General features: G+C 41.6%; 2 protein-coding genes across 3 annotated transcripts in view; both read right to left on the bottom strand.

Annotated features, from left to right (window-relative positions):
* slc43a1b (solute carrier family 43 member 1b) overlaps positions 1–7,599 on the bottom strand; it is a 31,307-nt gene extending 23,708 nt beyond the window's left edge. Inside the window, exon 1 of the mRNA XM_074631095.1 lies at positions 7,361–7,599. The gene's annotated coding sequence lies outside the window, so the exon portion shown is untranslated. The remainder of the gene's footprint in view (positions 1–7,360) is intronic.
* Positions 7,600–8,707: 1,108 nt separating this feature from the next.
* LOC141763474 (sarcoplasmic/endoplasmic reticulum calcium ATPase 2) overlaps positions 8,708–17,366 on the bottom strand; it is a 30,297-nt gene continuing 21,638 nt past the window's right edge. For both annotated transcript variants that reach the window (XM_074627923.1, XM_074627917.1), the window contains 4 exons: positions 17,037–17,170; positions 15,160–15,277; positions 14,922–15,056; positions 8,708–14,827 (listed from right to left, as the gene is read on the bottom strand). In XM_074627923.1, coding sequence (XP_074484024.1) covers positions 14,645–14,827; positions 14,922–15,056; positions 15,160–15,277; positions 17,037–17,170 — 570 coding nt within the window. In that variant the 3' untranslated portion in view covers positions 8,708–14,644. The remainder of the gene's footprint in view (positions 14,828–14,921; positions 15,057–15,159; positions 15,278–17,036; positions 17,171–17,366) is intronic.

The following is a 17,366-nucleotide window of genomic DNA, read 5'->3' as shown; positions in this document are numbered from 1 at the left end:
AAAACATTAGCCCACCACACAGCTGGAAGCCAACAAGTACAAGTACAACAAATCCTTACATTGCACCATCCTGTATTACTACTCTATGCCCCTTTCACACATGCACTGCAACCCTGAATTTATCTAGACTGTAGACTGTATATAAGAAGTGGACGTAGTCCCCGTCAGGGCTGGATTGGGACAAAAAATCGTCCCTGGCATTTTGGCCCAGACCGGCCCCATCACCGGCCATTTGCGCTGTGTGTACCACGTTTTGTTGAAGGCTCTGTTCGAGGAAATCCCTTCAAATGTGGTTGTTTTGCATACTTGCCAACCTTGAGACCTCAAAAATAGGGAGGATTTCAAAACCAAAGCAGAGGGGTCTGGGGGTCCTTTGTTTCCTGAAATCTCAGGAAAGGAAACTGAATAATTCACCCCTCTGGTATAAACTTTGCGTGTGAATATCTAGCATAAACTAATATTCATCAGTTATAATTAAATTGTTTTGCCCCTGCTAGCCCATAACAGCTTACCGCAAGCTCTACACTCCCTCATCTCTCTCCCTCTCCTCCTCAATGTGGCCGCCCGGCACAGAGCGATTGGGCCAGCCCAGTGTCAATTAAGGAAAAGAAATGGGCCGATTGGGACCTGTTTTATGGGCCAAAATGTTATTTTCCATGAAGAAATGGAAAATAACAACTTCAGATGCATGTGTGTGTGGCGAATCCCAATCCATGGAACACATCATGAGATGTAGCCGAGCTCCACAATGTACCAACGATGACCTGGACGAACCAAATGCCGCTGCGCTCGCCTGCGCCAACCACTGGAAAGATGTGATATAGAAGATGGCTGGACACGAGGAAGAAGATGGGCCAAAAAAAAGAAAAGACATCCCCTGGGAAAATACCCGGTTAGGCCAGATGGCCAGCCCAGCCCTGGTCACCGTGACGCCACCCATTGGTTTACGGACTGCGCTTTTGAAACCTTGAGTTTGGCATTTTGGCCGTCATCATCTTGTTTTTTGTGCAACCAGAAGTTGACATGAGAAGGTGGAACTAAGTAAAACCGAATGCTGACCAAGACATTTTTGGCGACCAAAATGTTCCAATTAGAATATAATAGAATAGAATATATCTTTATTGTCATTGTACAAGTACAACGAAATTTAAATGCAATCCTTAAGAAGTGCATGAAACATAAACAATAACGTGCCTCTAAAATTATATAAAAAATGAATAATAATAAAAACACACACACCACACACAAGACATTCACATTCTACAGGTATTGCACGACTCATATCATTATTGCACAGTGAATATTTACAAGATGTTCTTTGCTGTGTTTAGTGCAGTTATGGCTCTGGCATAGAAACTGTTCTTTAATCTGTTTGTCTGTGCTTTCAGTGTCCTGAAACGTCTGCCTCAGGGCAGCAGTTCAGCAGTTCATTAACTTTCATGAAGTGAAAACACAATGTGAAAGGGTTAAAGTTCTAAAACAAAAACACAAAAACACCCAAACAGGAGAATCACAAGGTAGCCACGCCCTTAAGCACACCCTGCTTTATCCTGCATTAGATTCTGTTAGACGAAATTAACATCATGCTGTACTGAAGAAGACTTGAAACTAGCAATTGAGTCCATAAACTAAAAAAAATTTCTGAGGTAATAAATCAAGTGAGAAGTAGGCTCATTTTCTCATAGACTCCCTAATACAAAGTCTGATTGACCCATGTGTCATTGTCCGGAGAATTTACAGTGAGTGAGTGGGCATGTTGGTAATGTTTCTATCATGCAGCTGGCGCGAAACCTGAAATTGTCACGAAGCAATCCAGCGAAGTGATTTGCAGATAATAGCCTAACACACCCGAATATTAAAGGACAGCTATCTCGGTGTGTACAGTATTGCAAATGTTTATCATTTCATTGTAGATATTGTCGTATCGGCCATCCATACAGACTAAACATAAATATGTACACAATGCAGGTTTTCAAAATATTACATTTTGACATGCTGCCTATAATTTGTCATTAGTTCCGTTGCTGTATATGATTCAATAATAAAGAATAGTAAAATGTATGTTTAAGTAACTTAAATGTTTTGTGGAAATTCATTCAACACTAGTGTTAGGCCATAAGGATACATGCAATTGGTTTATGTGAGAAACACTGGATGTAAACTGTGTGTGTTTGCAAGAAAACCCTACAGAGTACCCCTTCATTCTGTCCATGGATGGATTAAGAGAACTGGATACAGCGTTGGAGACGGGGCCCCGTTCATTCCTATGAGTTGCTCAGTGGCGCATGAAGCCAAAATGGTTCGACTTCCGAGTAGAAAAGTACCCGCATCTTCCGTTGATCTTCCTCATCCATTGGGCCCATGGAGCAGGCGCAGTAGCGTCCGCTCGGTCACATGGGTCGGTCACGGGGTCACAGCCGTCACACTGTCATCACGGCTTGCTAACTCCGCCTCCCAGCCCTCGCTCCAGTCTCGGTCTGGGTCTCATTCACATGGAAAATAACTCTGGATTCGGCTATTAGTGCATTTTACAACTTTTAGGACCTAATGATTTAAATAAGGGCTACTCAAGTGTTCGTACTGGGAAGTTGATTCACGTCAAAAAGGGAGTTACAGACCTCTCTTTCCCGATGTAAGTCTATGGGAAAAAAGTCTTTTAAGGCCAAATGGCATCACGTGACGTACACGGAAGTTGTAGTACCACCGTTTGGCCACTACGAAAGTTGGCATCAACGACCGGCGCTCTTTCTGGGGGCTTGATTCTGTCACCATTAAACACCATCACTGTTGCATCAGTCAAACTCTGTAGAGCTCGAATGTACATGGTTATTAGCTGTGAGCTGTCATGAAACCTGAAAGGCAACAAGTGTTAAGGAGGGGAAGTGGAAGATGAGACTCAAACAGGGAGGAGTTTGACCCTATTTAACCTTCTACTGTAGCTGGAGCTATCAGGTGTCGTGCACTGATCTAACCCATGTGCACACTCACACTACGCATGCAAACAGAAACACTCATGTTGAACTACAAATCAATGGACCCCGTGTTCTGCCCGGCAATGAGTGTGCAAATATTTAATGGACTGACTTAAAAACTTGAGTTGGTGTGTGCGTGTGAAGCTTTAGAAAGCAGTGACTCAACCTGTGTAAGGCACATGTTTGCACACTGGGAGTCCAGCTGACCACGGAAATAGCACTCCCCTCTCTCTCTCTCTAAAACACACACACACACACACACACACCGCTGTCTTTTCAAAATAAACTTCCATGTTCACAGGAAACGCACAGTTTCCCGCTCGTTACATGCATACAGTCTCTTTTCAAAATAAACTTCCAACGTAGGTTTACTTTGTTTTTAAGTTTACTTGCATAACAAAACTACTTAGGTTAGGTTTAGTCAACAAAAGTAGTTGGTTAGGCTTTGGAAAAGATCACTGACCAAGCATCAGCTTTGATCAAATGAGTTGGGAGTGAGAATGAGCGAAGTATGATATTCTTGGCGTAGAGAAGCGTCATGTAATCCAATCCATATTTATTTATAAAGCACATTTAACACCAACAAAAGTTGACCAAAGTGCTGTACAATTATACATAAAAAATGTGAAATAAAATAAAAACTAAAACACAATAAAACACTCAGACCAATTTAAAACCAACAGGACATTAAAGGCGGATTCATGCGTCATCAACGCGTCATCAGTTACACTGCGCATGTGTTATACCCTGTGGTCTAAATGCTCAGGCTGATTGGAATCCTTAAAAATATTCTTGAATCCGGATCATGATTCGGATCGCCACCAAAATTGAATGGATTGTTCATTGTGCTACACCCCACCCCTCCAAAAAAAAAATTCATTCAAATCCATTGTGAACTTTTGGAGTAATCCTGCTAACAGAAGGACAGACAGACAGACAAACAAACAAACCAACACCGGTGAAAACAAAACCTCCTTCCAAGGCCCTTATAATAAAAGTGTTAAGATCAATAGGAAAGGAAAAAGGATTCTCTCATGCCGAGTTAAAAGCCAAGGAATAAAAGTGCTTTTTGAGGTTTGATTTAAAAACAGGCAGTGTGAGGGACAGCCCAACATGTGGAGGCGGAGCGTTCCAGAGCTTAAAAAAGGCTCGGTCACCCCTGAGCTTTAACTTTGACCTGGGGACAGTCAGAAGCAACTGGTCAGTGGATCTGAGTGTCCTTGATAAAAGATGTGGTTTTAAAAGGTCTGAGAGATGAGTTGGAGCTTGCCCATTTAAAGATTTATATGTTAATAATAAAATCTTAAAATCAATCCTAAAACGCACTGAAGAGAAGCCAGAATAGGGGAGATGTGCTCACGTTCACGTTTACCAGTTAAAAGACGAGCTGCCGCGTTCTGAACGAACTGCAGGCGAGACAAAGAGCCTCGGCTAACACCAATGCAAAGTGCATTACAATAATCAAGACGTGTGGTGATAAAAGCATGTATTACCTTTTCAAAATCATTAAAAGATAAAAAAAGGACTTAACCCTAGATAAAAGACGCAGTTGGAAAAAGCTTGATTTCACAACTGAGTTTATCTCTTTGTCCATTCTAATGTCCTTATCCATTATTAACCCCTAGATTCTTTACAGGAAGTTAAAGAAAAGGTTCCCAGAGGGGGAAAGGTCCATGTTGGGCTCGTGGCTGCTTCCATTGGTCCCAACAATAATGACTTCTGTCTTGCTCTTGTTGAGCTAGAGAACTTAAAAACCTGACGTGAGAACCAGGTGTGAGCGTTAAGTATAGTTCATTTTCATTCAGCATCACACAAATCCCATCTACAGATGGACCAAATCAGCTGTGATTCTGACACATCAATTCCTTCTTCAAGGTTCAAGGTTAATTTATTGTCACTGTACATCACAGGGTTGCACAACGAAACCCTTTATGTTACACAAGAAAAAAACAAAGTACGGAGAATGAGTTGAGGAGTCTCACAGCCTGAGGTAAGAAGCTGCTCCGTAAGTCTGGTGGTACGGCAGCATAGAGAACAGGCCGTTGCTGGGGTGGGTATCGACAGCATCACCACAGCATCCCTAACCTTTACAGCTTTATGCTTTGATTTTGTGTGTGTAGTTGCCAGTTAATATCGTTGGAGAGCAGTCTGATAAGCTGGATAATGAACAAGACTTCAGAGCAGCAGCCAGGTTTCTGCTATATTTGTTGAATCATGGTGACCTCTAGCGCATCAGCTAAAGAAATGTATCCCATGCTATCCAGGCGCTAACCAATAATACACTTAGAGCCCATGTTGTCGCCTAATATTTCCATTTAAAGTGAGACGGTGTGACTTTTGAAAGAGCAAATAACACAATCTTCTCCTCCTACAAATGAAAAGTTCAATTCATAACGTAAAATTATATACATACATATACATATCATCTTGAATTTCCCTCGGGATCAATATAGTTACTATCTATAAAATACACCGATCCGCCATAACATTATGACCACCTGCCTAATATTCAGTAGGTCCCCCTTTTGCTGCCAAAACAGCCCCGACCCGTCGAGGCATGGACTCCACTAGACCTCTGAAGGTCTGCTGTGGTATCTGGCACCAAGCCGTCAGTAGCAGATCTTTTAAGTCCTGTAAGTTGCGAGGTGGGACCTCCATGGATCGGACTTGTTTGTCCAGCACATCCCACAGATGCTCCATTGGATTGAGATCTGGAGAATATGGAGGCCGAGTCGACACGTCCAACTCGTTGCCCTCCACATGATGTAAAAGAAAATGTGATCCATCAGACTGGGCCACCTTCTTCCATTGTTCCGTGGTCCAGTTCTGATGCTCACGTTCCCATTGTAGGCGCTTTTGGCGTTGGACACGGGTAAGCAAAGGCACCCTGACCGGTCTGCAGCTACGCAGCCCCATATGCAACAAACTGCAATGCACTGTGTGTTCTGACATCTTTCTATCGAAACCAGCATTAACTTTTTCAGCAGTTTGAGCTCCAGTAGCTCTTCTATTGGATCAGACAACACGGGCCAGCCTTCGCTCCCCACGTGCATCAATGAGCCTCGGGTCTGACCCTGTCGCCGGTTCAGTGGTTTTCCTTCCTTGGACCACTTTTGGTAGGTCCTGACCACTGCAGACCGGGAACATCCCACAAGAGCTGCAGTTCTGGAGATGCTCTGACCCAGTCGTCTAGCCAGCACTATTTGACCCTTGTCAAAGTTGCTCACATTCTTACGCTGGCCCATTTTTTCTGCTTCCAACACAAAGTTCAAAATGTTAACTTGCTGTCTAATATATCCCCCCCACTGCCAGGTGTCATTGTAACGAGATAATCCATGTTATTCACTTCACCTGTCAGTGGTCCTAATGTTATGGCTGATCGGTGTATACTTTTGCTCAATTCAATTCCCTCTGGGGTTTCTGCTTCTACAGCCTTACTTGGCCTGGTAAGACCAGTAGCTTATGCTAGTGAGTCTCTAGTGATTCTCTACTTAGCATGGCATCATCTTGTAATTGTCACTTGTGTCAACAATGGCTGCTGTTCAGCTAAAGTTACATAGGCTGGCTTTAAAGCCCACCGAAATCATGAGCCTTTATAATATAAGTGAACGCAACATGGGCCCATGTCGGACCTGATGGTAAATCACACACAGTGTCCAACGGCCCATTAGTGACCCACATAGGCACACACTATATGGAGTCATACGCACTTCTTAAAATCCCAGCCCATCACATAACTACAGTATGTGGGGCCCTCAAGGACAAACTGACTGTAAGTTCTACAGTTCTTTCACTCGGTAATGGATAATAGCAAAATTAATTTTAAACTCTATGTTAATGTCCATAATTATTACTTTAAATAGTTGGGGTACTTCCTATAAAAGATATCTCGTGAACTCCAGAAAATCTGAAAATGTCCCCTAACGAGGTCATTAATGAGCACAGTAAACACGAAGACGTCATATACTTCTACCTTTCTCTCCCTACATAACATGTCACAGTAACACCTTTTCTAAGTTGAGTTAATAAACGACCATTTCCATATGAAAATGACACAAACAAATATTCGTTACCAGAAGTTGAATTATACAAAAGCTATTGGCCGTCTCCGTCGTTCCATTTCATCATCACAGAGCTCCCTTTCAAATGTTGGGACGTGTTGGAAAATTTGACTCCGTTGAGTTAAACAAATGAAGATGATGGTGGTTGACAGGAGAGGGAACTGACTGGTTCTAATGCAGATTTGACACCATACATACCCCTAACCTCAGAAGTACCTCCAATCCCATTACAACAACACAACTTGAGTCATTAAATGGCTTTATGAGGGGACCCTGTCAACTTTTGTCTACAATCCAAACATGTGCAACAAGTTTAAAGTTACTTACTTCACGAGTTGAGCCTCCAGTAGATGATCTGTGTTTGTATGCTGACACGTTATCTCCGCTGCTGCTTCTGTTTCCAGACAGGAGAATGTTGGAGTTTAAACTTTCTTCCTTTCTTTTGCAGATTTAAAGTATTCCTCCCACTGTGTGACAGCTGTATTCACTCGCACATGTGCACTCACATTGACACTCTCTCTCTCCCTCCCTCTCTAAGTACAGCAAGACTATAAATGGAGCTCAAGTCTCACCCGCCCACTGACCTTAACAAATCCACGTTCAGAAACCCCCCCCAGAACCCTTGCTAAATTTGTCCACATCTAATGTGTTTTACAATCTGGACACATTAGGTCTGATGGTGAAATAAGTTAAGGATGTACATGTCATAAAAGCATTACAACTCTTTTTTTGAACTTTGGTTCCGGAAAAGCTGAAAGTTTAACAGCTGACACCCGTGATACTGATAGACTGGTAGCTTGCTCAATGGCCCCATCATGTGGTCTCTAAACAAAATATAAAAGTATATATTTATTTATAACATTGGTTGCACTCCTTAATCATACATTTCAACTGTGAATAAATTGCTGATATATATAATTGATATAGTCTTTCTCACACCAACGCTAAGTGGCTCCTTTCCAGGAATCATCAAATAAAAACACAGACTTAAAAGAGAGAGTATTATAAAATCATATTATATTATTATACAGGAACCTCTCTACAAGTATTAACCTTAAACAAGGAAAATAAGCCAAAGCCATAATTGACAAACGTGAGTTCTAACAATTCCTTATGATAAATTAATTATTTTCTATCACGTCAATAATTCGGTTCATGTCAGCCTGCGGTACATACTCGTCTTCTGATCGTCAGCAGCGATTATAGCTGAACTATCGAGATTCTAAGTAACTCGGGACAAAATTTTTCTACTCCTCATAGAACATAAACCCTTTAATATAATAACGACCCGTCCGAATGGGTTGAGAAATGTAGACGTTATGGTACTTTTTATCCAGAAAAAAGGCAGCTCCCCCGTTCACTTGTATAGGGTTACAGGCCAGTCTTGCCCTGTCCAATATGGCGCCCACGTTGACGTATCGTCGTAACGGGCTGAAGCGTCTAATGCGGCATCTATGTATTTATGTCTATGGGAAATGAATACATTCAATGTGCAGTAGTCAGTGCGAGGGAGAGGCCCAGATGGAGTAAAAAATATTGTCAGTTAGTGACTCAGAGGAAATCCTAAATAGTAGCTGTACATATTGTGACTTTACTCACACTTCACAACATTTTTTTCTCATAAAAGTATGACTTCATATAAAAGAATGACTTTTTTTCTTGTAAAATGATGACTTTACTTTCAGAACATGATGACTTTATTCTTCAAATCTCAGATTTTTTGCTTTTCTAACAGTTGCCCTAATACTCTGTCATCGTGGCCAAATGTGATATACAACAAAAGTTATTGTTAACTACATGAATCCAAAATGCTTTGTTCACAAATAATAATAATAATAATAATAATAATAATAAAAAAAATCCCTTCAATGGCAAACAAAATGACAAAAATGGCTGGTTCGCACAAAAAAAAAAAAATCATTTCAAATGAAACACAGACTCACTGTCAGGCCTGCTGTATGACTCAATAGGAATCTATGTATTACAGCTCTGCTAAAAGCATCGCAATCCTGCGTGTGAAATCATTTCCAGTATACTAACACAGAGGCAGACTCCGTGGTACACGGGAGTAAGCAACGAAACGAATAAGTGTTGCAGTGAGGACTCGCAGGAGTGAAAGTAATAAATACAGACAGTATATTCAAAGCCCTAAACATAAAGAACCATATTAATACATTTAGCTTACATACGTGTAGCAGTCGCATCATTAAAACGCTGACTGTACCTGGAAGTACACAACAACCTCTACTGTGTTTAAACATGAATATAAATAATAGAATCGACAATGTGTGAAGGCTTTAAGTCGGCTTCGGTCAGTCTGCGAAGCCTCGGGATGTCAAGTCAAGTTACGTAATATTTAAGACTTTCTCAGCTTTTCAGCATCAGTAACAATCAAGAGAAAAGACAAAGAAGGATACTGAACTGGAGATCTATCAGAATGACTGGCCTTTAAATGCTACACTCTCCTTTACAACCTGTAGACACCCCGCTGTATATACGTCCCACTTTAAGCCCAGACTCTGCAGGAAATGATGCGTTTCTGCAGAATCATCAAATTCATTTTACAGGTTCGCAAAATGTCATGGTAATTAGGTGATAATTAGCAAGTAACCTATTTGAAATTTCTTTGGAATTACTGCCAAATTACCCCAATATGACTTTGTTTGGTTACTTTGTTTTGCTTTATTTCCATGTCTGCTGGTAAATAGATAATAACCAGGTTACATTTGTGTAGACAATAAGTCACACGATGGGGAGTTTTGTGCCTGATCAGAAGTGTCTTCTATTAGTTTTCCACGTCCGATGAAGAGCTGCGCACAGCCGCTTCTCAAGCCTATAGGCCCTATTTTAACCATTATATGCTATTTTAGCAAACAATTATTAAAGCTGAAGTAGGCGAGAATGGAGCAAATATGATTAAAAAAAAGGTTATTTTTATAAAACGGTCACTATGTCCTGACAGTAGTACATGAGACAAGTAACCTGAAAAAAAGCATGTGTCCTCCGGTGCACCTAAAGGCATCTGCAAGATTTCATAGACCGGAGGAAAACAAGCAGTAAGAGCTGATCTGATGTCTGCCGTCCAACTGCCGCCTATGAGAGTCGGCTGTCAATCACTCGCGAACTCCGACTAAACGATCAAACTAGGCAGCGCTGATCAAATATGAATCAATATTCTGTTACTGTAATGCCTATTTCTCTCCTCAAATGTTTTCAGAATCATCTTGTAGTACACTGTTTAGCTGTAAAATGGGAAAGTTTGTGGCGCCGCCGCCATGTTGAGATGGCTTGAAGGAACGCCAAGTACCGGAGCACAGCCAGTAGGAACACTCTCTCTCTCTCTCTGAAATGACCTGTGATTGGTCAAAGTCTTCCGTCACGGGATAGATTTATTAAAGTCTGAAAACAGAGCCATGAGGAGGAGCAGAAGTCTAGTTTTCTCTCAGAACACTTGAATTACAATATGCTGAAAGGTTATTATGGAATTTTTGCCCAATGATGCCAAAAATATACTGCCTACTGCCACTTTAAATCACGTTTATAATAAAGCAATTTTCGATAAATCTTGAGGTAAATATTGGGGTAATTTGGCAGTAATTCCAAAGAAATTTCAAATAGGTTACTCGCTTATTATCACCTAATTACCATGACATTTGCGGACCTGAAGTGTTACCCAGAATCCAAGAGTTGCAGTACGGACTCGGGCTGAACATCCGCTCTGAAACATTTTAAGAAGAGTGTGACGTGCACACTGACATGCACCCTGTGATGGTCTGCTAACAGTCTTCCTTCACAGGTTGATGCAGATCTAACAATAATGTGATTGCAGTGTAAAGACTGTTGCAGTGGCCAGTTGGGGGATTCTGTAGTACACCTAGTCATCTGTCCTTTTTACACCTTTTTACTGACCACAGATTATTACTGGTGAATTACAGTGTGGACGTAAAGCTGGTGTGTGTATGTGTGTGTATGTGTGTATGTGTGTGTATGTGTGTATGTGTGTGTGTGTGTGTGTGTGTGTGTGTGTGTGTGTGTGTTTGACTTGAGACCACTCAGCGCTTTTCTCTTTCATCTATCTGATCCACTCGTTTTTCATCCAGACATCTAAAAGGTGCTAGCCTATATGTAGCATTTTAACCACCAATACATCATCGACATGCTGTTAGCATTACTCATTAAACATCTACAGCAGTGTTTGTCGGGACCACAGAGGGATTATATCAACAAGAAATGTAAGAAAAGAAACAAAAAGTATTTCTGCTTACACAAATTATTTTTTCTGACTTTCTGATCTTTGCAATTTTTATTTTGAAAATTGTGTTCACCTCTTCGGGAGCCGGGTACACCGGCTCTTCCAAATTTCAGCGTTCAGCCTCATTATAAGCAGAAGGGTTTCACCACAGTGCAGACCTATGCGTCACTAAATGAAATGGGGTTGCACCAAACTAGGTAGAGATTAGCCGTTACTAAATGTTTACTGCCACTAACTGCAGGTAGAACTGTTGTGATCTAATATTTGATATATTAATCTTTGAAAGAGGTAATGGGATATAGTCGATATATCTGACTCTTAGACACTATTTAATTATGTAAACTGAAAAGACTTCAAATTACATTTCACAAAAAAAAAAAACATCATATCTCAAATTACAAAACGTTATGCCAATAATCTCACACAAAATATGCTTGGTTAGGTTATCTCAACCGGATATTTCCCTCCCACTCTAAAGTACGTGAATACTACGACGCCTGAAACACACCCGTCTCTCACTGTACTCATATATAACTTATATTGTTTGGCCGCCCAATCTCTTATACAGCTTGTGATGCTACAACAACTTCCTGTTGATTGCATTTTAAAGATGTTTCCTAGCAGCATATTTACACATTACTGAAGTCTTTACAACCGAAGACATTTCTTAAAGGGGAACTACGCCCATTTTCACAATTCATACATGTTATTCCTATGGTCTAAGACAGTCCCAAAATTTTTTAGAAAACATGAACAACTCTCTCCCAAATCCCAAACTAGATTGCTGAAGCTCAAATGTGTGATGTCATTGAGTATAAAGTGTGGAGCTGCTCCATAGACAATGAATTGGGAAAGATGTTACAGATCATTGAGAGCACCCAGGGGAACGTTCTGAGTATATGAGAACTGAGAACACTAGAGTAAAGCTCATTTGGGTATAAAAAAGAAAACAAACAATTCTGTGGGTCCTCGAAATCAGTCTCCCAGTCATTGTCTATGGAGCAGCTCTAGACTTTATACCAGGGTCGGAAATTAGCAGACCTGAAATCATCAGGACACCCGCCACTTTGGCAGGTGGGGAAAATGAACCAGAGAGAACCGCAGCTGTCCGATTCCTTGGCATCTCATGCCTCCGTGACCATCGTTTCCTCTTATTGATGTTTCCGACAGTTACGCTGCACAATGAACCACACGCACGCTGTAGGCGGAGAGAAAAAAAACGCTCAACAGCATGGCGCTACTAAACCTGAGGGGACGCATCCTATTTACCCCCTGATAATGTCACACTGTGAACAACAAATCTGTGTTAAAATCAGCAGGATGAGTGTTCGTAACGTTAGCTGTTAGCAGCCGGTGGGCAGCGCAGTCCTGACTGGTTAAATAGCGGAGATACGAACGTTAACGGAGGTGCCATCGAGTTATTATTATGAGGCGTTCAAAGTCTGCTCAGGAAAAATGACTATTGGGCAAAGGTAAATTACAACGTTATCATGATGTGTTCAAATGTAATCGCATAAAATTAAGTTTTTGGCGAGAAACTTGAATAAATCCAGTTGTTTGAAGGAGATTTTTTCACATCAATATAAAATAGATATTAGAGAGAATTATGACCTGTTTAACTTCCTAACAACTTACCAAGATTGTTTTTAATCAAAGCAAATATTTTAATATTCATAATCATTTGAATTGTGTTTTTATACAAACAACCACTATAGATGACAATAACAAAGTACAGTACTGTGTACAGTACCCTCCCTCCACGGTGTAATCGAACACTGTAATCTACCGTGTATATAATGTTTTTGTGTAAAATATATCGAACATTGAATGACATCAGATCTAAAATGTTATTCCTTCATTTAGGGCAGAGATTTCAAAAATGGCAGATAAAAAAAAATACTTGCCTGCCACAGTGGCAGGAAGTGAAAAAAGTTAATTTCAGACCCTGTTTTATACCTGATGACATCACAAGTTTGAGACTTACTTCTCTGGTTTCTGGCTTTGAGAGAGAGGAGCTCAAGTGCACCAATATTGATTGACCTTTCCTAGGCCATGGATATAACATATTGGAATTATTATAATTTAGGTGGTGTTCCCCTTTAAGTTTTATTGGTGCATTCTGATTTAGTAAATGACTAGTTGGAAGCTAGCTAGTAGTTACTGAGAACTTTACACACAAACTTAGTGAAGGTTTTATGAATAGATGGTGCAACCCAAAGATATTAATGCATCCTGTGACGAGCCAAAACGGTTGGGAAACCATTGATTACAGTGACGTTTACATGCACACTAATATTCCACTATTATTCCGAATATATGACAATATTTCGAACTTGATACCGGTAAACAGCATATTCCCGATAAGACATGCGGGATATGCTGATGTTATTCTGGTTTTAGGAGCATTCTTTGGACGTGTACACAGAGCATTCAGAATATGTGTCTGCATTTGAGTTTTTACGGCAGTTTGAGACACGTGGCCTCTTGTCTGTTTACGGCCAGCTCAACCCAACTAGCTGCCCCCCCAAAAAAAGACACACATCTGGTCGGAAGGAGAAACACACCTACTTTTAAACATTATGAAAGACTCGGATAGCAACTGGTTTTTGGACATTCGCAAATATCGCAATGCCGACCTTTGGGTGGTCGAAGGAATGAAAGAGAGAGGCTGCGTTTGCGCGGTCAAACAAGTCCGCCACCGGTTACGTTGATCATGCACAGCGGCATGTAAACAGGAATATTAGTGGAATATTAATTTTCATAAGCCATGTAAACAGCTTTGTAGGAATATTGTCTTTTTTTGGACAAAAAAAAAACCTGGAATATTTTGTAGTCACTGTGTGTCCCTCATCTAAATGCTTTACACACAAAAAAACGGATTATAGCATGCTAACATGCTAATGTTTATCATGTGACCTTTAGTATTTTAGAATGCAAAGGTTAGCGTTAAAGTACAGCTTTAGCAAAATCATGTCATAAGAGACATAGTTCACTCAAGTGTTGGACAGGCAAACCGGGCCTAGGCCTTCCTAGACTCATACAAGTGCAGTCTTAGTAAGCTATGGGATTCAAATGAAATGCTACACATAGCACCTTTTAGTATTGAGGAGGAGATGGTCTTTCCTTCTTGTTGTTTTCTGATTGTCTGTTGGCTAAATATTTCACTCTTTAGTGAAATATTTTCACTCTTTAGTGTTAAGTATTTATCATCTTTGCTTGTTTCTCTCTCTCACCTTGCCTCACCCCTACACGCCCAGTCCTCTGCATTTTTTTTTTTTTCCGACAGTCCTTCTTTAGATGGTCTCTTTCTTCTTCTTCTCCCCCCCCCCACACAGTCCACCGGTCCTCTCTTTCTCCCATTACTCCCAGAAGATGTTGGTGATGTCAGAGTCCAGGCTGAAGATCCAGATCAACAGCGGTGCAGAGATCAGGACGAACGACCAGGACACGCCCCTCAGCGACTGGCGCACCTTCGTCGTCACGGCGCCGACCAATCCCGTGCTAGGCCCCATCCTCCGCTGCTCCTCTTCCTCTTCCAGTGTCTTTTTTGAGAGATGGATTGCAACAAAGAAAAAGGGTTAGTTAGACACAGACCGCTTTGAGATACAACTACCGATCGGGGACACGTCTTCTGACCTGGATCTGGCTTCCTGGCTCGATGTAGTTGCGGGCCAGGAACTTGAGAGCCTCGTCCATCATGATGACAGGAAGTGACATCTTCAGCACTACCACCCACTGAGGCCACGACAGAGGGCGTATCTGGAAAACCACCTGAAAACACGCACAGAAGGAATGGGGGGATATATTTAAGCCCACGATAGATAAGAAGTGTCAGCGAATTACATATATACATTACATGTGCATGCACGCTTACCGGCAGTGGGTCTACATATAGAATGAGGAAGTGTAGAGCCATGGACAGACAGATGGCTCCCACCAGCCAGGGGTTTGACCAGGGAGGCATTTTCAGCAGAGACTGGTTCTCTGAAAGACTGGACAGCACGGCGACAGAAGGAAAACATTATTTTCTGCTTTCTGACTTTACAGTTTCGAACAACTCCGGGCTCTATCCTACACCCGGCGCAAAGGCTAGTTTCAGACCGACGCGGTTCTCATTTTCATTTACGTTGTGTAAATAGCAAATGTACTTGCGCCCATCATGATTGGTCTTAAAATGAGGTGTGGTCAGGTGCTTTGTTTGACGCCTTGCTATCTTGAGGCAGCAGAAAGCGATTGCGTCATTGACCAAAAGAAACCCGGTTTAAAGTCAATGGTGTCGTATTTTCCTGCTATTTAAAGTGGCAGTAGGCAGTATATATTTTTGGCATCATTGGGCAAAAATTCCATAATAACCTTTCAGCATATTGTAATTCAAGTGTTCTGAGAGAAAACTAGACTTCTGCTCCTCCTCATCTAGAAAATCTAGCCGGTGACGGGAGACTTTGACCAATCACAGGTCATTTCAGAGAGACAGCGTTCCTATTGGCTGTGCTCCGGTCATGTGACCGGAACTTGGCGTTCCTTCACCAGATTTCAACATGGCTGCCAGGTCACAAACTTTCTCATTTTACAGCTAAACCGTGCACTACAAGATGATTCTGAAAACATTTGAGGAGAAAAATAGGCATTAACGTAACAGAATATTGATTCATATTTGATCAGCGCTGCCTAGTTTCACCGTTTGGTCGGAGTTTGTGAGTGATTGACAGCCAGCTCTCATAGACAGTAGCTGGACAGCAGACCTCAGATCAGCTCTGACTGCTTGTTTTCCTCGGTTCTGTGAAATCTTGCAGATGCTGTTAGGGGCACCGGAGGACACAGAGGAACATGATTTTTTTTCCAGGTTACCTGTTTCATGTACTACTGTCACGATATAGTGACCTTTTTTTAAATCATATTTTCTCCAATCTCACCTACTTCAGGTTTAACCGATAGCGATAAACGGTTAAAATGCTTAATGTCGGTTAACGGTTAATTATTAACATCCCTAATTCAGATAGTAAGATGTGTTTATTTAGGCGGTTTCACAATGTGCATATACTCTGCTTGTTCCACACACAGGGACGTGCAGCAGCGCTTTCCTCCTCAGTTAAAGAAGTTATCGGTTCATTTGCTTGTATGCAGTCAAATGGAGATGTTGACGGGGCAAATCAATAAATAGCAATTCACAATGCGCCAGGTGCAGGTACACCTGGCTTTTAAAGGGAACGAGAGGAGTGACACTCTGGTTTAATTCATGTTACGCCCAAAACACACAAGAGACTAAATACAACCCCTTTGCCTCGGGGGGCAGCTGTGGCTTAGAGAGGTAGAGCAGGTCGTCCACCAATCGGAAGGTCGACGGTCAGTGGTCAATCCCCGGCTCCTCCTCCGGTCACATGTCGAAGTGTCCTTGACTTAACCCCATATTGTGTACGAATGTGTGTGTGAACGGGTGAATGCTAACGTGTAGCGTAAAGTGCTATGAGTGGTCGGAAGACCAGAAAAGCGCGATATAAATGCAAGTCCATTGACCTCTTGCGCCTTACTTTGCGGCCAGATTATGCCGTTTAACTAGCAAAAGTGGAGTTGCGCCATGCTCTTTAGACACGTACTATAGATGGTTTAAATAGCAGGACCCCATCTCTTTCCTAGATCTACAGCCTTCAAACTCCAAACCATTACATTCATATATATGTATAGATAGTTTTATACAGGACAGCACTGTAGGATATTTGCTTTAGTGTGTGGGTGTGATTGTTTTATTCTTACCTGTTCAAGGCGTTACACATCTCTATGGTAACCAGGACAGACAGGGCCATGGTCATGGGATAAGGAGACTCAAAGACTGAACACTGCACACCAGCAAACTCAGCATGGCCTTCGCTGCACTGCAGGTAGTGGGACTGTGGAGGAAACAAATGTGGAAATAACATTCTTGCCACCTTCCCACTTTCCTGTCTCACTTACCTACTCCTGCTGAGATCCTTTGGATCACTTATTATCCTGCAGGTGCAGAGCTCTCAATCCGATACATTGACATGGCAGTTATCTTATCACTTGTGCGTATATTTTTTCAATGTAAAATCTCCTGCTCGGCAC

Source organism: Sebastes fasciatus, chromosome 3 (genome assembly GCF_043250625.1).
Source record: "Sebastes fasciatus isolate fSebFas1 chromosome 3, fSebFas1.pri, whole genome shotgun sequence".
Taxonomy (NCBI): domain Eukaryota; kingdom Metazoa; phylum Chordata; class Actinopteri; order Perciformes; family Sebastidae; genus Sebastes; species Sebastes fasciatus.
The sequence above is the reverse complement of the archived record's forward strand: the minus strand, read 5'-3'. Positions and strand labels throughout refer to the sequence as shown.